Source organism: Hyperoodon ampullatus (genome assembly GCF_949752795.1).
Source record: "Hyperoodon ampullatus genome assembly, chromosome: 14".
In the NCBI taxonomy this organism is placed as follows: Eukaryota; Metazoa; Chordata; class Mammalia; order Artiodactyla; family Ziphiidae; genus Hyperoodon; species Hyperoodon ampullatus.
This window is the reverse complement of record NC_136927.1, coordinates 42647081-42669492: the sequence shown is the minus strand read 5'-3', so window position 1 is coordinate 42669492 and position 22412 is coordinate 42647081. Positions and strand designations below refer to the sequence as shown.

At 48.6% G+C, this 22412-nt stretch overlaps 1 protein-coding gene across 1 annotated transcript in view; it reads right to left on the bottom strand.

Annotated features, from left to right (window-relative positions):
* Nucleotides 1-22412, bottom strand: part of KATNIP (katanin interacting protein) — a 145182-nt gene that overhangs the window by 63892 nt on the left and 58878 nt on the right. The window contains exons 7-11 of the mRNA XM_079720130.1: nucleotides 16615-16787; nucleotides 15552-15611; nucleotides 13938-14056; nucleotides 12269-12371; nucleotides 7767-7982 (exon numbers count right to left, since the gene is read on the bottom strand). Coding sequence (XP_079576256.1) covers nucleotides 7767-7982; nucleotides 12269-12371; nucleotides 13938-14056; nucleotides 15552-15611; nucleotides 16615-16787 — 671 coding nt within the window. The remainder of the gene's footprint in view (nucleotides 1-7766; nucleotides 7983-12268; nucleotides 12372-13937; nucleotides 14057-15551; nucleotides 15612-16614; nucleotides 16788-22412) is intronic.

Here is a 22412-nt window from a genome sequence, read left to right as displayed (position 1 = left end):
ACACAGATCCACACACCCCCAGGGAGATGCTGGACTGCCCTCAGAAGTAGCCCCGATTTAATAAGTTATCGCCTTAAAAAGGAACAAACTCTTGATACAACAATTTGGTTAGGTGTCAAGGGCATTATACTGAGTAGGAAAAAGTCAGTCTCAAAAAGGTTACATATAGTATGATTCCATGTATATAGCATTCTTGAAATGACAAAAAGTATAGAGAATAGGTTGGTGGCTGTCTGGGTTAGGGACAGGGGTGGGGAGGGGTGGCTATAAAGGGTCGCATGAGGGAATTCCTTTGAGGTGATGGAGTTGTTCTGCATCTTGATGTGGTGGTGGTTCCACAAATCTACATGTGACAAAACTGAAAAGAACTTACACACACACACACACACACGTGTATGAAGGTCTGCACATTATACCAATGTCACTTTCCTAGTTTTGATAATGTACTATGGTCACATAGGATGTTACCATTGGAGGAAGCTGGGCAAAGGCACATGGGACCTCTCTATACTTTTTTAAAAATTGAGATATAATTCACATACATGAAATTACCACTTTAAAGTGTACAAGTCAGTGGTTTTTTAGTATAGTCACAAGGTGGTGCAACCATCACCACTATCTTTTCCTAGCATATTTTTATCACCCCCAAAAGAAACCCTTTAGCAGTCACTCCCCATTCCCCACATTCCCCCAGTCCCTGGAAAACTCTAGTCTACTTTCTGTCTCTATGGATTCCCTCATTCTGGACATTTCATTTAATGCTATCATACAATATATGATCCCTATGTCTGATGTCCGTCATTCAGCATAATGCTTTCAAGTTTATCCATGTTGTAGCATGTATCACTACTTAACTCCTTTTTTATTTTTTTTGCGGTACGCGGGCCTCTCACTGTTGTGGCCTCTCCCGTTGCAGAGCACAGGCTCCAGACACGCAGGCTCAGCGGCCATGGCTCACGGGCCCAGCTGCTCCGCGGCATGTGGGATCTTCCCGGACCGGGGCACGAACCCATGTCCCCTGCATTGGCAGGCGGACTCTCAACCACTGCGCCACCAGGGAAGCCCATCTTTATGGTTTTGATTAGCATTTCCCTAATGGCTAATGATGTTGAGCATCTTTTCATGTGCTTATTGGCCATTTGTATATCATCTCTGGAGAAATGTCTATTCAGAGTACTTTGGTCATATTTTCACTGGGTTGTTTGTCTTTTTGTTGTTGAGTCTGAGTCCTTTTCTTCATATATTCTGGATACAAGACCCTTATCAGATACATGATTTGCAAATATTTTCTCCTTTTTTGTAGGTTATCTTTTTACTTTCTTGATAATGTTCTTTGAAGCAAAAATGTTTAAAAATTTTTGTTTAAAAAATTTTGATGAGGTCTGATTTACCTATTTTTTTCATTTGCTGTTTATGCTTTGGATGTCATATCTAAAACTCCATTGAAAAATTCCAGGCTATGAAGATTTACACTATGTTTTCTTCTAAGAGCTTCATAGCCTTAACACTATAAAAGTTTCAAGGTATTTGACCCATTGAGTTAGTTTTTGTAAATGGTGTGTAGGAGTCCAATTTCATTCTTTTGCATGTGGAAATCCAGTTGTTCCAATACCATTTGTTGAAAAGAAACTATTCTTTCCTCATCAAATGGTATTGGCATCCTTGTTAAAAATCAATTGACTATTGATGTATGAATCTATTTCTGGACTCTCAATTCCATTCCACTGATCTATATGTCTATCCTTATGCCAGAACCACACAGTCGTAATTACTGTGGCTTGGTAGTAAGTTTTGAAACTGGACTCACTCAAAGTGTGAGTCCTCCAACTTTGTCCTTTTCCAACATTGTTTTGGCTCTTCTGGGTTCTTTGAACTTCCATTATACACTTTAGAACCAGCTTGTCAATTTCCACAAATAAGGCAGTAGGATTACATTGAATCTGTAGATAATTTGGGAGCACTGCCATATCAATGGTATTAAGTCTTCCAACCCATGAACACAGATATCTTTTCATCTTTCATCATTTAGGTCTTTTTAATTTCTGTCAACAATATTTTGTACTTTTCAGTGTACAAGTCTTTCACTTATTTGGTGAAGTCTATTCTTAAGTATTTTATTCTTTTTTTTTTTTTTTTTTTTTGCGGTACGCGGGCCTCTCACTGTTGTGGCCTCTCCCATTGCGGAGCACAGGCTCCGGACGCGCAGGCTCAGCGGCCATGGCTCACGGGCCCAGCCGCTCCGCGGCATGTGGGATCCTCCCAGACTGGGGCACGAACCCGTGTCCCCTGCATTGGCAGGCGGACTCTCAACCACTGCGCCACCAGGGAAGCCCAAGTATTTTATTCTTAAATAGCATCGAACTATTATAAATGGAAATGTCTTAATTTCCTTTTCAGATGGTTCATTGTTAGTGTATAAGAATACTACTGATTTCTGTATATTGATCTTTTATTCTCTAAGCTTGCTGAACTCGATGTTAGCTTTACCAGTAACTTCTGTGAATTCTTTAAGATTTTCTGTATATAAGATCGTTTCACCTGCAAATATAGTTTATTTCTTCCTTTCCAACATCTTATTTCATTTTCTAGCTTAACTTCCTTGGGTAGAATCTCCAGTACAATGCTGAATAGAAGTGATGAAAGCAGGCGTCCTTGTCCCATTCCTGGCCTTAGAGGGAAAGCTTTCAGTCTTCTACCATTCAGTAGGATGTTAGCTGTGGGTTTTCATAGATGCCCTTTATCAGACTGAGGATGTTTCCTTCTATTCTTGGTTTGTTGATGTATTATCATGAAAGAATGTTGAATTTTATCAAATGCCTTTTCTGTGTCTATTAAGACATCGTGTGGTTATTTCCTCCTTTATTCTATTAATATGTTGTATTCTGTTAATTTCCACATGTTGAACAACTTTGCATTCCTGGAATAAACTCCACTAGGTCTTGATATATAAATCTTTTTATAGACTGCTAGATTTGATTTGTTAATGTTTTGTTGAGGATTTTTACATCTATATTCATAAGGGATACTGGTCTGTAGTTTTCTTGTGATGGCTTTTTCTGGTTTTGGTATCAGGGTAATACTGGCCTCAGAGAACGAGTTGGGAAGTGTTCTCTCTTCTTCTATATTTTAGAACAGTTTGTGAGGCTTCGTGCTAATTCTTTAAATATTTGGTAAGATTCATCAGTGAAGCCATCTGGTCCTGGGCTTTTCTTTTTTTTTTTTTTTTTTTTTTTTTTTTTTTTTTTTTTTTGCGGTACGCGGGCCTCTCACTGTTGTGGCCTCTCCCGTTGCGGAGCACAGGCTCCGGATGCGCAGGCTCAGCGGCCATGGCTCACGGGCCCAGCCGCTCCGCGGCATATGGGATCCTCCCAGACCGGGACACGAACCCGTATCCCCTGCATCGGCAGGCGGACTCTCAACCACTGCGCCACCAGGGAGGCCCCTGGGCTTTTCTTTGTGGGAAGTTTTTTATTGATTACCAATTCAATCTCTTTTCTTGCTATAGGTCTATTCAGATTTTCTATTTCTTCTTGATTCAGTTTTGGTAGTTGTGTCTTTCTAGGAATTTGTCCATTTCATCTAGGATATCTAATTTGTTGGCATAAAATTGTTCATAATATTCCCTTGTAATCCTTTTTATTTCTATTAGTTTGGTAGTGATGGCCCCTTTTTCATTCCTGATTTTAGTAATTTGAATATTTTCCTCCTTTTTTTTTCTTGCTCAGTCTAGGTAAAGGTTTGTTCATTTTGTTGATTCTTCCAAAAAAACAACTTTTGGCTTTGTTGATTTTTCTCTATTGTCCTTCTCTTTTCTGCACTGTTTTTTTTAAAACAATTTCCTGTGAGTCTATAATTATTTATTTTTAAAAGCTCAAAAATGTGTTGCTCTGGGCTTCCCTGGTGGCGCAGTGGTTGAGAGTCCGCCTGCCGATGCAGGGGACAGGGGTTCGTGCCCCGGTCCGGGAAGATCCCACATGCCGCGGAGCAGCTGGGCCCGTGAGCCGTGGCCGCTGAGCCTGCACGTCCGGAGCCTGTGCTGCGCAACGGGAGAAGCCACAACAGTGAGAGGCCCGCGCACCGCAAAAAAAAAAAAAAAAATGTGTTGCTCTATGTGCTAGGGATATAGTGTGAATAGGACAGACAAGAACTTACAGGTTGGTGGGAGGAGACAGATCAGAAACAAGTGAACAAAATCACTTTTGATAGTGGGAAGTGGTCTGAAGAAAATGAAAAAAGCTGATGTGATAGAGACTGGAGTAGGGAGGGAACAGGACTCCTCCAGCTTGTAGAGTCCGGGAAGGTCTTGCTGAGAAAGTGATACCTGGGCTGAAATCTGAGTGACGAGAAAGGAAGGAGCCACGTGAACATCTGGAGGAGGGATGCTCTGGGCAGAGGGGGCGGCAAGTGCCGAACCCACAGGTGAGAACGAGCTTGGCAGATCAGAGGAGCAGAAGGGAGCCCTGGTATGTGAGGCAGGTGGAGAGGGAGCTGGTTCACAGACAGCCTCTGGGACCACAGAGAGGCATCCAATTTTCCCCAGAAAGTCAAGGCAGGGGTTTTAAGCAGGGGAGGGCTGCAAGCTGACATTTGTTAAAGGTCCCTTGGATACAGAGTGGAAAATGGAGTGGATGGGGATAAGAATGGAAGAAAGGAATGAGAGAGGAGACCACTTAATAGTTCCAGTGAGAGAGAGCAGCTGATCAGACTTGGGAAGAACCAGTGGAAATGGAGAGAAGGGGCCAGATCCAGGCTCCATGTTGGAGGTGGAATCAATAGGACTTCCTGATGTGTTGGAAGGGGAAGGGGCATGGGGCAACCAAGGAAGACTCTTAAGTGGTGGGCTTGGCAGCTGAGCGGATGGGGATGCCATTTACTGCGCTGGAGGAGGAAGAGATGAGGGCGTGGGCCAGGGAATCGACACTCAGGTTTCAGGTCTCTGAAGTCTGAGATGCTGAGCGGAAGCTGACATTCAAGTCAGGAACTCGGAAGCAGGCAGGGCTGGGCATATAAATTTGGAGCCAACTTGAAGCCATGGGCCTGGGGGTGGCGATGAGAGAGATGGGGTGGGCAGGGCAGGAAGGAGGGTTTGCACTGAACACGGGGCACTCATACAGCCCCCCGCACGCCCCTCATTCACCTCCACTGAAGCAACTTCTCTTTCAAACCCAGACTCTGCTTTCAGGTATCTTCTCCTCAGCTTTCAGCCGAGCCCCACCACTCCACAGCAGTGTGGCCTGGACGAGTCACTCATCCTCCCTGAGACTTGGTTTTCTCGTTTATCAGATGGGGAAAGTCATCCCGAGGTTCATGTGAGGATTCAATGAGGGATGCCCGAGACCCCAGTGAAACTGAATGGTTCTGAGAGGCAGTGTGTTCTGGTGGCCCCAGGCGTGGTTCATAGGGCGACTATCAGAGAGATCCCAGGCCAGGGCAGCAGGGGGAATCCAGCCCACCCACAGCTGGGCCCAGAGATCTAGCAGCCCAGGGTGAGACAGGTGCCTCAGGGCCCCAAGTTTAAAAAAAAAACAAAAAAACCCCAAAAACGAAACCACCAAAACCCCGGGCCAAAGTCCTCACTGCTATCACATGGCAATGCTCATCAGCCTCTGCTAAACGGAGAAAAGGGGAGAGCAATCATCAGAATTTGTCCCCATTAAATCCAGTGATGCTTTTTATCGTCCTTGGTATGCTCTGTTCTGTACAGTAGGCTTCCAAAATGCCACTGCTTTGTGCACGAGGGGAACGGGAGAGGTTTAGCAAGGGCTGGTCCAAGCCTCAGCAGCTTGCACGGGAGCCTACAGACTTGAAGCAGAGAGCAGAGAAGGGAATGCAAGGCCAGAGCGTCCAAGTGGCCATGACCTGTTTCTCTCAAGGTCCCATAGCTGCTGAGCTGAGTGGGCTCAGAAACCACTCAGCCCAACCCTATGGACAGGCTGTGTTTCCTGGCCATCTCACATCTACCCTGCCTTTCTTTCAGTAACAACCACAAATTTCTTCAGGGAAAATTCCCTCCCTGCCCCACTGGGGCATCTTAGTGGAAATGGCACCAAGGTGCCTGGCTCTCCTAGCCAGGTTGGTCCATCAGCCTTCCTTTCCTGGACTGGATATCTCCAGCAGAATGACAAGATGACAAACCAACTAACCAACCAATCAACCAACAAACACTGCACCCTCCCCCCCCACCAAAAAAAAGAAGACCAAACTCTCGGTATTCATGCATCCCAGGATGCTACCCAGAACCCCAAGTTGCTCACAGGGCCTGTCCTCTTTTGGCCTGGGTGACAGTGAATACGCCAGCTACTCAAAAGCCTTGCAACAAATTTCTTTTCAAAAATTTGCTAAAGAGAGCCAGACTCAGTTTCTTTTGCTGGCAAAATAAGAATCATATGAATTATCCAGGCCCTCCACTCCCATTCTACAGGGGGCAGAAAAAAGTGACTCTCAGAGAAGGTGGGTAAGATGTCCAAGGCTAGAGAGTCAAGACCAGAACCTGGGTCTCTAGAGCTGGTGATTTCAAAGCCCTCCTTTCTTGCTTCTTTTTCTTTAAATGGCAATAATATTTACTTCATAGTGGTATTACTGCTACTATGACTAGTAACAATGGAAACAGTAATAGCTGATGTTTTGGAGCCCTTTCGAACAGTGAGGATCATATTTACATGTGATCCTTAAAACATTGTATCAAGGTAGTATTATTATTATCCCCATTTTACAGACGAGGAAATCAAAGTAGATGTTAGGTGAGTTGCCCACGATCATGAAGCTGTAAGTGATTAAGCTTTGAACCCAGGCCTTTCTGCTTCTCCAGCCTGTACACTGTTTCGTTTAAATAAGATTATACACAACACACTTAGCGTGGTGCCGGGCACAAAGCAAGAACTGAACATGTGGCAATTGTCTTCATTTTCAATACCTTTTAACAATTAATAATTTGTTCTTTGGAATAGCAAATACATGTACGTCGCAGGAAATTTAAAAGGTGCAAAAAAGCATCCAAGGGAAAGTCTTCCTATTGCCCTGTCCCTTGCTCAGCCAGTTCCGTGGCCCAGAGGCAACCTCTATTCCCCATATCTCGGGCCCCTCCCAGAGGTCACGGTGACTGATGCTGAAGCACGGAGCACCGTAAAGATGTCAGTGCTGGGCAGTCTGTCTAGTCTCCTGTGTCCAGCTTGCAAGCGGCAGGAAGAGAAAATGCCAGTGCTTTCCTTTTTTAAACTTTCAGATATTTAAAAGAAAGTGATGTTCCACGTTTGCTGGGTGCGTACTCCATGCCCCAGGGAAGCAGGACCCTGGCCCTGGGCCAGGCTGCAGGGGGTGCATTTGCACCGCCCCCCTCCCCCCTCCCCGACCTTCCAGCTGTGTGACCTTGGCCAAGTCAATGCCCTTGTCCAAGCCTTAGTTTCTTCATCTACAAAACGTGGGTGTTGCCCTCAATGACATCCCGAGGTCCCGTGTTTGGTGGTTACTGTGGGAAACTGCAATGTAGATAAAGGGGGTGAACTGGCTCCTCTTTGGCCCCTCATCCCCCATAACAACCCTCTACAGAGCAGAGATCTGGGCAAGAGCTCAGGGTGGGGGCTGCCGCTGGAGGCACCTCCCTGTACCTTGCCCTCCGGTTCCTCCCCACCCTGCCCAAATGAATGGCTGTGGACGATTACATCATCCTTCCCCTTGCTGCACCCACACCCTTAACGTGGGCTTATTGTGGGCAGAAAAAATGCATCAAAACAGGCGGCCAAGACTCACACAAGGCCGCCTCCACTTACAGCTAAGTTCCTGCTGACCAGGTGGCCCGGCTCCCCGGGAGTGTCCGAGTTCCGGACAGCCACATCGCGAGGCGACACATAAAGCTTTGTGTTGTTCCGGTCGAAGAATTCCACTTCCGTGAGACCCACCCACGACGCGCTGCCCCAGTTGGACTGGATTTCCATGGTCACGTAGACGGCATCTTTGATTTCTTCTGCTTTCGGTCCCGATTTGTCCTTAGTGAGGAGAAAAGTAATGCCAAAGAATGGAAACACAACAGATGGAATCCAGCTCTACCACTAAATGACAAGGTATTTAATCGCTCAGTGGCCGGGTTTCCCCCTCTGTACAATGAGGATAAGAAGAGCACCCATTACAGATGGTTATCATGGAGATTAAATGAGCTCATGTTTGTAAGGCATTTCAAACATAGTTACTAGAGGAATTTCCTGGTGGTCCAGTGGTTAGGACTTGGCAATTTCACTGCCGGGCCCAGGTTCGATCCCTGGTCGGGGAACTAAGATCCCGCAAGCCATGCAGTACGGCCAAAAAAAAAAAAAAAAACCTTACTATGAACCCTGGCACTTAGTATTTTCTGTAAGAGTCTGCAAATAACAAAGAATGTTTAAAAGGCATCAGATTCTGCCTGAACACGTACTTTTCTCACCCACTACCAAGGGTTCATGTCCTATAGGCATGTCACAACTTATGCTGAATTGGGCTGATGTTATGGGCTAAATTGTGTCTGCCACACACAAATTCAGATACTGAAGCCCAAACCCTAGTAGCTCAGAAGGTGACTGTTTGGAGACAGGGCCTTTAAAGAGGTAATTAAGTTAAAATGAGGCCATTAGGGTGGGCCTAATCCATTCTGACTGATGTCCTTACAAGAAGAGGACATTTGGACACCCAGAGAGACACCAGGGATGGGCAGGCACGAAGCAAAGGCCATGTGGGGACTCAGTGAGAAGCTGGAGAAACCCAGCTTGCCCACACCTGGATCTTGGATTCGCTTCCAGAACTGTGAGAAAAGAAGTCTCTGCTGTTTAAGCCACCCAGTCTGTGGTACTTGGTTGTGGTAGCCTAGCAGATGGCCTATCTAACACAGTAGATAACACAGGACCCTGGACAAGTCAGTTGACATCCCCCTGCCTGGTTGGGGACCAGGAGATGACACCATAGATCTGACAATCCTGTCCCAGAGATTAAGTGGGATACACACCCGGAGAAGACCCGGTCAGCAGTCCTGGCCTGCGTGCACTCTGTAAGTGGCCATTTCCGCCCATTTCTCTCCTCCATGGATTTTAATGCCTGCCTCCTTCGCGGGTAGGTTGTCTGGTCTGAGAGGTCGTGGATGCCATTAATCAAGCCACACCGCGGAATGGCTTCCCGAGGCCCCTTCAGGCTCCGACTGCAGTGCTGGTCGCCACGGATCAGCCGCTCAGAAAATGGTACCTTCCCCGCATGCACATGCCCTCTCTTAATTAACACCGTAATCTGCGATGGTTCTGTGAGCAGGAAGCTGAGCAAATGAACAGCAACTGTTCCCTACTTATTTTTTTAATTAATAGCCAGCGAGACGTGCTAGTGCTCTCAGCGTGTGTTTGGATGAGCCTTGATTGTCAGGTGATGGGATGGGGACATGCAGGGAGGGAAGTCAGCTGTCAGCTCCCGGAAGGAATGCAGGGGCTGTGTTTATTAGCAGACCCCACGGCTTCCTCCTTCTCTGCCGCGGGGCCTTGTGGGCCCAGGCCAAGCTCTCTGCTACCCTGGGCCTGAGTCCCAGGCAGGCAGGATGGTGATAAAACTCAACTGGCCCGGCTCAAGCCTCGGGGATCGGGAGGTTAATGAACTCGTGCTTGGGAGGCGCGTTCCGCTGCCAGGTGCGCCCCGTGGGAGGCGTGAGGATGCGGCGCTGGTCACCGTGGTTGTTGGCCGTTGGGAGGAGGCCAGATGGGAGGCGAGCTGCCTCGAGGAGGGGCTGCTGGATCTCATGCACAGTGCAATCTAAGATGTGCAAATTCCTGCAGCGGGGTTTCTAAACGAAGAAGCTGAAGGGTCTATTAACTAAGGAAGTGTCACAACTTGTCAGCCTTGCAACCCGATGGCCACCCCTGCTCGATTTAGGATCGCGGGGTCTGAGGCAAACACTGGCTGGCAAGCTTCTGGTCCCTGGCGTTCACTGCCCTGCTCTCAACAAGACCACCTGCTTTTCCTTTGGTGAAGCTGCTCCTTCTCTCTTCTCAGCCATGAGGTATGGGGGATGGACACTTTCCTACCCTAAGGAGGAGATGAACTGGTCCAACTGATCAGTGTGTCCTGTTACCCGGGCCACCTGGAGGGAATGGCTCAGTGATGGGCACATGACCCAGTTTCAGATCTGTGTGTGGAGAAACTGCTCTTTTCTCCTGACCGTGGGGTCTGAGGGTATGAGGGCAAGAGGTGGGAATCACTCTAGCTATTGAGGGATCACAGGGAAAGAGCAGAGCTGGGACTGGGCATTGAGGTGGGGATGAGGCTCAAGATGCAGCTGACACAGTACAGACATAGTGTGAGCTTCTGGATCAAGCCCTACCTGATCCCGACTACGGCATTCATTACAAAGAAATGTGTCATTTTTCTTCTCTTTGTTTTTGTTTTTTTTTTTGCGGTACGCGGGCCTCTCACTGTTGTGGCCTCTCCCGTTGCGGAGCACAGGCTCCGGACGCGCAGGCTCAGCGGCCATGGCTCACGGGCCCAGCCGCTCTGCGGCATGTGGGATCTTCCCAGACCGGGGCACGAACCCGTGTCCCCTGCATCGGCAGGCGGACTCTCAACCACTGCGCCACCAGGGAAGCCCTTCTCTTTGTTTTATAAGTCAGTTTGCACTGGGTTTTCTGTCTCCTATAATATAAGGAGACTTGATCCATCCAGGCTCTTTTTAATATGGCTGAGGTTTCACCACACTTAGGATCTTCATAGGTAAGAAAGCAACTATGCCATACAGGGGGGAACAAAGCTTTGCTTTCCCCAGATTTTTTTAGACGGCATATTTCCTGATTCCTCCTTGCCTTGTGCCAGGCACCGAGCCATCTGCCCTCACAGACCTTTCCTCTTCCAGCTGCACAGTGGCCCCGTGGGCTGTGGATTATTTACCCAGTTTGACAGTCACACACCCCCAGGACCAGACAGCTTAAGAGGCTTATGTAAGGTCACACGACCTCTTAATGATGATGCCAGACTTCAAGCCAGAACTCCAGTCTGGGCTGGAGCAGGGCTCTTTCTGCTTTCATATGAGCTTTACATGTGACCTTGGGAGGGCTTCCTGTTAAGTCCCCATTGGCCAATCACAAGATGGGTGACCACTGAACCAAATAGTTATAAGAAAGGCTTGGGTAGAGGAAGAGATGAGAGGATGTGCTGGACACACACCTTTTGACCCAAAAGAGAAAAGCATCATCCGTTATCCCTCCACCCTGATGCTACCTTGCCCTTTCACCGTTCATGTCGCAGCTCCATCGACCCGCTCACAGCCATATCCTTGCCCAGTCGCTGCAATTGTATTGGACTCGATGAAGATGAACATCACTCTTTGCAGCTAACTTTATATCCTTAACATTTTCTACCTGCATAATCTCCATAATGAAAATTTCCATCCTTGTACACGACTGCATTGTGCTGATGTATCATACTTTCCTGATTAACTCTACCATTGTGAGACATTTATGTTATTTCTGTGTTTTTTTCTCTCACCTTTCCCTCCTTCCAATAATTGTGCAATAGACATTTTTGCGCCTATAGTTTTATTTCTGTTGAGTGATTTCTTCAGGGTAAGAAAGTGGGATCGTCGGGCTGGAAGACATAAGTATTTCTAAGGCTCTTCCTAAGAGCCTTTCGGCTTTTCAAAAGCTTTCCACCCATTTCTATTGCTGCCAGCAGGGTAAGACTGCCAGTTTTACTGTAACCTTGCCAGTGCTAGAGGTTATCATCAAAAATAATTTGTTAACTGAGATTTGTTAACGTCAAATGGGATGTTAAGGTTGCTCTAATTTGTATTTTTTTTTTTGGGGGGGTGGTTCATGGGCCTCTCACTGTTGTGGCCTCTCCCGTTGTGGAGCACAGGCTCCGGACGCGCAGGCTCAGCGGCCATGGCTCACAGGCCCAGCTGCTCCGCGGCATGGGGGATCTTCCCGGACCGGGGCAATCAGCAGGCGGACTCTCAACCACTGTGCCACCAGGGAAGCCCTAATTTGTATTTCTTGATTACAAGTGATGCTGGATATTTTTCTATGGGCTTACAGGCTATTTATATTTCCTCTTGTGTGGACAGGCTTCTGTCTTCTGAAACTTCACGCTCCATTTCATGGATGTCTATGTGCTGGGGAGGAGGGGGGATGGAGACTGGGGCAGAAAGATGCTAAGTTCACCACTGTCAGAGCAGCTCCCACCGAACAGAAATGATTGTACTGAGGGGCCCTTCCTCCCTCAGCCTCCAGGCAAGACATGAATGTCTTAAGAAACCCGCATAAGTCAAGGTTCTCACCTCTGGGTCCAGAACTTGCTCCTCAGTGGGTGAAACAGCCTGGCTGAGTTGGGCGGAGTCACTTTCGATGGCCTGGAGGACTTTCAGAACCTTCTGCTGGTGTCTGAAATTGATTTTGTTTTAGCAAACAGGTATGATAGTAAGGATACATCATAGAGAACGTTCCCATCAAGGGTACCAGGCTTACTTTTCTATTTCAGAGAGAAGTAACAATTTGAGACGAAAATACTCACACCCCCGCAGACAGATCAAAGGCGCACACCAGCTGGTTTTCTCCCTTTATAAATAATTGTACAATTAGCGATGAAAGAAGGGCCAAGTAAGAGAAATTGCTTGGGGCCAGATGGCCAGCTGATCTCCTTAAGCTGACTGCTAGGCTGTAAGAGTCTAGAGCGGGTGTCTACACAGCACATACAGCCTGCAGGTCAAACGCAGCCCGCAGCCTGTTTCTGTGTAGCCTGCAAGCTAAGAATGGTTTTTACGTTGTTAAAGCGTTAAAACAAACAAACAAACAAAAAGCCTGAAGTATTTGCTATCTGGCCCTTTACTGAAAAAGTTTGCCAGCTCCTGATCTAGTGACCTGCCTTGCGTCTCTAGTTTCTGAGGACACAGCATTCCAAACCTAGCAGAGAGTTGTCTGCAAACACACCCTACTTGTGCTGTTTAAGGCTGAGAACTCCCAAGACCCTGAAGCACAAAGGATCTTGATGATGAAGAAAGAAGCATTTGGTGATGTGTGTGCTGCTCGTAATATATCCTGTATCTGTATCTGATGTAACATATCCTCATGGCCCAGCCCTTTCACTCGCGGAGGAAACTTCAAGTTCTTATTTATGGCCACAATGGTCCACAGCATGGTTTCGAATCTGGGGTGTGCAGACTCCTGGAGGAGTGGCTAGCACTGCCTTTAGCCTATTCAGAGTTTTTCTACAAATTATCAAAGGCAAACACCCTCTGGATGGACACAGATCTGGAGGGTACATAGACTGGCCAGGAAATTCCTCCTTTGTGCAGAGAAAAAGCCCCCACTCCTTTCGGGGCTGATGCAGCCTCAGGCCAGAGCCTCAGCTTAGCGACCACTGTGGAGGCTGGATTTCAGCTGCGCTCACCGCTCAGCCAGGCATGGGCACTGCACAGACCACCACGCGCCCAGCTCTGCACAGCGGCCCGGGGAGCATGGTGGGGCTCAAATGCATGCTTGAAGCTATTGGCTCGGCATGGTGCATCTTTCTGAAGATCAGTGTTGCCTGATGACTACAGGAAAGGCTTTATTTTGATAATGAAACTTGACAGTGCCAATCACTGATGCTATGTGTGAACGGAAGAGAATGCTGCATTTGAACAAACTCTGAATAGAGAAAAGAAGGTTCAGAGGACACTGCCTTGGGTCACTGTCTGCCGCGTGGGCTGCTTCCGTGGAAACCTTTGAGGAGACTGAAGTTTTACATGGGCTGAAGGGAACTGAACAAGCCAAGAGACATGTGTCTGAAAGGAATCAAGTCAATTTCAGGCTTTTGGGTTGGAGGGAGGGTGAGGGGGAATGCAGTCTAAGGGAGCAGTTTTAAATGGTCTGGAATCATAATGCAAAGAAAAACCTCAGTTAATAAGATCCTCGTGGCTGGATGGCTGCGGGTTGCTGTTTTTGTTTTGAAGCTGCCTCGGTAAGTACCTGCTCCCCAGAAGGCCGCTTCTGTCGATGGCTTCACCGACGGCTCTGGCTCCCCCTGCTGCCCTGGACTGCTCCTGCGTGCTGGTCGCTGTGCTCGTTGCCGCGGTGATGGAGGGCAGCTGAGGGAGGATGGAAAAGCTTATTAAACAGATGTCCAAGGCGACCCTCCTGGCCCAAGACACAGCAGAGCCACCGTCAAAGGGACACGCTTCGCAGGCCGTCAGTCTTGTTGCGGGAAACTGGGGACAGGAAGGAGGGTGAAAGCGACTACCTGGGGCTGATTAGATCTAGAATCCCCTCACACGGTCTTTGCAAAAAAGGTGGGATCTCAGTGTCTTATGATCTGGGAGGTCCCAGGAAATGGTCTGTTTCAATGAGCCACTGAAAAATTTCTCTCATCAAAACCTTTCCCCTCCTCCAGTGAATCTCTGTTCTGTTTGCTACAAAGTAATGGGACTCCATGGAGGATGCCAGGAACATTAGACCCCTTGATTTTTAATCCTCCAAGCCTTCTCCCCTTTTTTCCATTTATCATCTAAACTAGAAATGTGCTTTGCTCTTTATCTGCAAATAATTGTAGCCATTGGAAGCTCTGTGAATCAGGGGTCAGGTCATCCAGAAATCCTGGACCGCAGGATGGGCAAAGTGGCAAAACCTGTCAGAAAGATTGGCCGGCAATGGTTTCAGATGGCTGGGAAGTAATAGACAAAGTAGGAGCGATGCCAAAAGAAAACCTTTATGTTGCTCTGGGTGCTGCCCTGCCCGCACTCTGTTTCATGAGCGTTCTCTCCAGTTCCCTACTGTCCACCCCTTATCTTCCCCTGACCTCTTCTCCTCCACGACTCTCCCACTCCTGGAACAGGCCAGGCTCATTCTCACTTCGAAGCTTTTCCCCTGTTCCTTCCACTTGGAATGCTGTTCCTTTGTTGGCTGTCTCCTTTTTTTTTTTTTTGGCTCCTTCTTACAAGGCAGGGCTAAGCCTAAATGGGACACCTTCCAAGGGGCCGCCTTGGATCCCCCTGTGGGAGGTAGCCACCATCCTATACCCTGTCACTCTCTCACCCATTAGCACCTTGTATTGCCACCTGTCTCTGAAGTCACCTTGGTTATATACGGCTTTACTCGCATATACTCGAATCTTGTCTGAAAGCTCCCTGAGGCCAGGGGCTACTCTGGTCTGACTCGGTCACCTCTGTATTCTGAGGACACAGCATAGACTTGTGCACAATCTAACAAAGACGTTCCCAGGTGTTTTATTAATTCACGACCATATTTCCTGGGGTCATCTTTGCTGAGATGGGCCTAACTGACCTAGATAGATGTAGATATAAACTTATTTATTTAGGATACTAAGATCCTTTTCTGTGTTATCTTGTCAGGAAATGGAAGCGTAACAAGGGACTGGAATCAGCAGGCCTGGGTGAGTTCTGGCTTCCACTCGTAACCTTGGGCAACGTGCTTCAGCAGGGGTCTCCCATGTGGGAGATGGGCAGAATGCTGGCGTGCTCAGGGAGCACAGTGAGGTCCTGCTGGGACCGTGTGGGGAAGGCCCTCTGGAGACTGTTGGCTGCTGTGGGAATGGGGCTCTGCTGTCCCTCTCTGGCCTTCACTGACCTCAGGGGTCTCCTCCTTCAGCAGACCGGTCCATGACTCTGCTGGTGGTCTCTCTGTGCCCTGGAAGGATGGAATCACATGATCTGAGGTCAGAATAAAGCCACCCACTTTATATTCTTCACTGATAGAGGTACAGACTGTCTTGAGGTCATAGACACAAATGTCAGGGGCAAAGGGCCGAGCACCAGGAAAAGAGACAACAGATGCTGCTTGATTATCACCCCAAAGAGCAGCCCGCCAACAGGGCCTGGGGAGCAACTGGTGGTGTGGACGGGGCCCTAGGCTTTCAGGCAGGCAGACCTCAGCCACTTCCACAGACATGCCATGAGAAAGCCACCCTGATTCCCTGGGTGCCATCAGCCATATCTATAAAACAGTGTGATGAAACCAGCCCTGCCTGTTTCAGGGCTACTGTGATCATCAAGTTAAGGTAAAGGATTTCAACAGGTGAGTCAGGGAACATGCTTCTGAGAAAGAAGTAGACATTGAGGGATGTCCAAGGCCTCCAGCTCCCCAGAGACCCCCGCTCCACCCCACGATCCATCCTCCTGTTTGCTGCTCAAAGCCGAAGGCTGCGGGCACCAACTCAAACACTTGTAGGGCCAGAGGGGTTTCCTGAGAAGGTGAAGCAGGCCAGGAGCAGGACGTTAAGGAGTGGTGAGGACTGCGGAGGCTGGAAGGGCTCATGCTCTGGGGAAGGGAGTCTTTCCAGAGAAGCCAGAGCTGGTTGTTTGCGCCATCCTGTCTCTGACCCACCAATGTTCAACTCTAGTTGAAGGTATTCAGGGTTTGTAAGGAAATCAGCAAGAATTGGAGGCATAATAGCGTCCAATTAGGCTTAGGAAACAAAAGATGGAAAGGAGGTGGAGGAAATGGGGAGACTTCGACAGGTCAGTAAGCAGCTGAGCATCAGACAGTGGATGTGCTGATTGGTCTAAGGTCAGGGGTGCCTCCACTGCTCTCTCTCCTCAGCACGCGCTCTTTGCAAGCACTGCTCAGACACTGCCTGGTCCCTGAGTAGCCCAAGTCCTTCTCCATCCTTTCCCTCTGCCTGGGAACGCACCTGTGGTGGGCTGGCGGGGGGCTCAGCCTTTCTGCTGAGGATCGCCCTCTGCAGGGCTTCGTTCTCCACCTGGATGGCTCTGAGCACGGCTGAGGCGTCCTCCTCTCGGTCCTCATCCTTGCGCACGAGTTTTCGGGTTGCTGATAGGGGTCTCTCTCGGCGGCTTCCAGGTCCTGGGGGTAGAAAACAGGGGGCGAGCCTTTAGATTGCATTCTTGGAGGACAGCTCCAAATCGATTAGACTCAAATTGAGGAACATTCTATAAAAACAACTGGCCCATACTCTCCAAAAATGTCAAGGTCAAAAAAGACAAAGACAGCCTGGAGAGCTGCTCTAGATGAAAGCAGATGGGGCAGACATGGCAGCTGAATGCAATGGCCATCCCGAGGCTGGATCCTGGGTCGGCAAACATCCCTGTAAAGAACATTGTTGTAGCAAGTGGAGAAATCCGAGTAGAGTCTGTGACTTGGATAATAGTATTGTATTAATGCTAAATATCCTGAATTTCATACGTAAGTGCGCTGTGGCGATGTAAAATGAATGCCCTTGTTCTTAGGAGATACATACTGCAGTGTTCAGGGTAAAGTGGGATGCTGTCTACAATTTAATCTCAAATGATTTAAAAATACACACACGCAGAGCAAATATAAAGCAACTGCAGCAAAATGTTAACAACTGGTGAACCTGGGGGAATGGGAGTGTCATTTGTACTATCCTTGCAACTTGCCTTTACATCTAAAATTGAAATAAAAAGTTAAAAAGTTAGCCCTCTAACAAAGTGCCTATAAGGACTAATACCTGACATTGTGAAGGAGGATGGGTATTTGGGAATATTTTTGCTTTGTTTCATATTTACATGGGAAATAAGAGTTACAAAGAAATTACTCCTCAACTGAAGAAAAAAAGTATTGCAAAGCTGTAGTCGATTCTGGAAGTTCTAATGAGTGGAACACTGATTTTATAATATGCAAAAATATTTGCAATATATGAAAAAGTACCCAACAAGACTGGTTGGAAAAAAATACATTATGGTATGTTTACCCAATGGAATACTACGCATCTGTAAAAAGGAAGGCATTCTAAAATATCTATAGATAAATATGGTGACCTGAATTTGCTTCATAATCACCTGGGGTGTGGGTGTGGGTGCAGATGAAATTGGCCATCAACTGACCATTGCCAAGGTTGGGTAATGAACATGGGGGGTTATGATAACATCCTCTCAATTACTTATGGTTGGATTCTTTCTCTGTTAAAAACAAATCTCCATTTAAAAATAGAACTGCTCAAAATGTTTCCATTGGGATGTTTAAAGAGGCTTTAACCTACTAAATTTCAACCCCTAGGCAAATATTTATTGAGTGCCACTCTGCCAGGCTCTGTTCTTAGCACTGGGGACACAGCAGTGACCATACAGATCAAGACCCTTGCCCTTGTAGAGAGAGGCAATAGGCAGAGAAACAATAAATACTCTAGGGTGTTCCATGTCAGAAAATGATATGGAAAAAGAAGAAAAGCAGAGCAGGATAACAGAGATGGGGTGAGCAGGGTGGCAGGGTTGGCCTGACGGAGCGTTGGGGAAGTGTGGTCCAGGAACCAGTGTGAAGTGAGAGGCCTGAGAAGGGGTGGGGAGGGCCAAGGCAGGGCCTTGGAGGACACTGTAAGGCCATTACTCCGAGAGAAATGGGGAGCCACTGAAGGCTTGAAAGCAGGGGACCTGATTTGACTTAGGTGCTGAGTGGAGAACAGAATGAAGGGAGGTGAAGGGGAAAGCAGAGAGGCCAGTTAGGGCTCCTGCAGCTGTGCAGTGGAGCGGGGACACAGAGTGTGGTCAGTTTCTGCGTGTCTGTTGCAGACAGAGCCAACAGGATTTCCTGACAAGAGTAGATGTGGCTGGTGCAGAAAGAGAGTCAAGAATGATGCCAGGGTTCTGGCCTGAGGAAACAGATGATGGGGTTGCTTTCAGTTGAGCTGCAGAGGGCTGTCAGAGGAGCAGGTTTGGAAGCGAAGAGCAGGGGCAGCTTGGAGCCCAGAGATGTGATTCTGGCATCAGGGTGGAGCTGTCGAGTTGGCCTGTACACACACTCGAGTGTGGAGTTTGGGAGGGTGGTCTGGGCTGGAGATGTGAATTCAACCTAGGCAACTTGGTTGCATCATTTAACAATAGTATCAATGACTGACATTAACACTGGCCTATAACTAACTAACTGGGAATTGATAGCTATGACTTCTCTGGGGAGATATAGATATAGATATAGATAGCCTGGTACAAAGGCTTGTTAAAAACCAGCAACCTGGGCTTACCTGGTAGCACAGTGGTTGAGAGTCCGCCTGCCAATGCAGGGGATACGGGTTCGAGCCCTGGTCCGGGAAGATCCCACATGCCACGGAGCAACTAAGCCCGTGTGCCACAACTACTGAGCCTGCGTTCTAGTGCCCATGAGCCACAACTACTGAGCCTGCATGCCACAACTACTGAGCCTGCGTTCTAGTGCCCATGAGCCACAACTACTGAGCCTGCATGCCACCACTACTGAGCCTGTGCTCTAGAGCCCGTGAGCCACAACTACTGAGCCCACGTGCCTAGAGCCCGTGCTCTGCAACAGGAGAAGCCACCGCAATGAGAAGCCCGCGCACCGCAACGAAGAGCAGCCCCCGCTCGCCACAACTAGAGAAAGCCTGTGAGCAGCAATGAAGACCCAACGCAGCGCGCAGCAACAAAGATCCAACGCAGCCAATAAATAAATAAAATTTGAAAACAAACAAACAAACAAACCCCCAGCAACCTTCCATCTCATGACCTCAGTAAACAGGCACCACTGATTATTAGAGATTTAGTTGGAGCCCTTTATCCTCCTGCTATGTTAGAATCTGCATCTGAATGAGACTTCAAGTAGCAACACCAAGAATGGCTTTGGCAGGAGAGGGAGTATAGCCAGGTACTGGGTTGATGGAAAAGCTAAGCTAAAATGAGGGGACACCAATTTCTTCCAGGCATCCAGGAGAGGGGCTTTGGATGTGAATGCCCAGGGACTGGGCAGGCACTCTGAGTGAGTGAGACTGAACTCGGGGTCGGGGTGGGGGAGATGGGAGGCAGCTGAGCCACTGCCCAGCTCCAGCCAATGTCTGCCAGACAGAGAGGTGCTTCTAGCGTTGCCAGGTTTTTCTCCAAGAAAAGTTAGAATCTGAAGTTTATGTGAAATCCCCCTGAATTTATTTGTTCATAAAGTATTTCAGTTTTTAGGAAATGTGAAAGCCAACAGAACCCAAGGGCTGGTCTAATACAGGCCACAGCAAGTCCAAGCTGCTCCTCCAGGAAAGTCAAGGGCACACAAAGGAAGCCTTGCATGCCTTCGGATGGCTGGCTGGATGGCTGGCTGGGTGATAATGGCAGTGGGTCATTCTCTGACTTTGATGGACTCTTGCTGTGGCTCCAGTACTGCTCCTGGGGACATAGAGTAAGGCACTGCTGGCAATGTGACCTGGGGATTCTGTTCTCCCCAGTCAAGGCTGCTTTAACTGTTTTCCTTTCTTATCAGCTACTCAGCTCGCTCTGCAACTCGAGGGATGAGAAGGTGAGAGCTGGAAGGAGCTGATGGAGGTGGGGATTCTCGTTGCTATGGAAACACTGTGGGTCCAAGGGGTGTGGTGAGGCCACTGGGATCTTCCTCACGCAGGTCCCTGAAGCAGCTGGGAGGACAGGAAAAGAGAGTGAAAGAAAAGAAGCGGCCTTGAGACCCTCTGGAGCTGGAACTGAGGAATCCTGAAGCACCAACACACCCTCACCCCAAGGGGAGCTGAAGCAGAACTGGGTTCCCCACAAGGCACAGGCATTAATGACACAGGCTCTCAACTGTCACTACACTGTGGGATAAGATGCTGCTCTGGGTGCCGGGGTACAGACGTGGGTGGGAAAGGCATGTCCCTGTCCTCACAGACCTCACAGTCATGGGGCAGGGACAGACACGGATCAGGCACACAGGACACGCCAGCAGCAGGTGATGAGTTCTGGGGAGGAAAATCAAGTGGGATAAAAGCTAGAGATGACAGGAGGGGGAAGGACCCTATTTCAGACACTCGGTCAGGGAAGGTGACATCTGAGCAGAGACGTGAAGGCGGTGAGCCTTGTGCATACCCATATGGGGAGGCTGTTCCAGGCCAAGGGAGCAGCAGGTGTCAAGGCCCTGTGGTGGGCGGAGCTTGGCACAGGGAGGAATAGCAGGGGGGCTGGCCTCGGGGAGCGAGGGGAAGCCTTGGGGGCAGCGGGGGGTGGACAGGTCTCATGGGACCCTGAGGCCACGTAAGCCCCAGAGGCCTCCTGCTACTCCAGGAGGCCACGCCCACCTTGTTTGCTGCTTTGCCCTGGCTCCCGGCATTATGACCGTTGTCAAATGAATGGATGGAAAATGATTTCAATTCCGAACCTTGTCGATCTCAGTATTTGCGAATATCATTAAAACATATCATTTCCTCCTCCATCTGCAGTAAAGCAGAGCTGAGAAATTCAAGGCCCCTTCAGATCCTACAGAAGATCCTACAAATAAGGGCCGAGGATCTTGTGTACAGCTAAACAGACGTGACAGCACTCTGACACTGGGGGTGCAAACTCCAGCATCAGTGCGAGGCTCGGGCAACGCCAGGATAAGCAGAACCTGAGATTCGTAAGCTCCTTCTGCATTTCCTGCCTCGAGCACTTATAGAGTCAGTCGAAGGAGAGCCCCTGCATGGTGACCCTTGCCTATTTATTGCCACTATGTGGGCAAGAGCCCCGTCCGCTTGTGCCTCAGTGGTCTGGAGCTATGGTGGAGCATCGCGCCCAACATAACTATCTGTTCTTGGCCACTACAACCCTACGATCACCTGTTCTTGGAAAAGGATAATCAGGAAGGCATTTTCTTCCAGCGGGGTTCAGCTTTGTCTGCACAAACCCTTCTGCCCTGAGCGCCTTTCACCTGGGAGGGAATGCTCCTGCAACAACACGATCGTTGGGTCCTGCCTGTGCCCTTTGAGTCATATTAGGCTAAGAAGATGCTTTTAAAAATTAAATCAGGCTTTCTCTGAGTGAAGGTCAATGCCACAGCTCCACCACCAGAGCTCTCTCCACCCATGGCTTCCCAGAAACGCGTGTACACAGTGCCCGTGTCCTCCTGAATCACATCCCTGCTGCCCGGCTGTGTAGACTGTGCGTTTCCTCATTGCACACGAGGTCACTGCCTTTTGATTCCGTTGGAATTTCTCCTTGCTCGCTTGGGTGAGCCGTTTCTGCACTGGCCTGAGCACCACGTGAGGGTGGATTTATTCTCATCACTGATCTGGAGAACGGTGGATTTATTCACACAATAAATCGGTGCCACCAGCAAAAGCCAAATGGCACGTTTTAATTTATCCCAAGCTGCTCTTTTCTGGTTGAAAACCACTCCTCTACTGTTAACTTCACTTTCTCTTTGCTTCACTAGAACTTGGCTTTCATCTCTCTTGCAGGGAAACAAAAGAGCGTATCAATTCAGGAGATTTACCATGAATGCAGCACATGCCACAGAGAAGACATGAGGACATGGGGGCTGTCCGGTCAGCTCACCAGCCAGGTGGCTTCTTCCCACTCGCCAGCTATGACTCGAAAAGCTCAAAGTCAGAGTCTCAGCAAAATGACCCCTTCCCACATGCAAGGGACCTCTGAGATCACCTGGGAATCCACTGAAAAGGCAAACATTACATCTGAGAATCACAAGGGTCTAAGGTAGAGCTCATAGCCCGGCAGCCCAAAGGCTGAAGCCAGCCTGCAGATTGCGTTGTGTGAC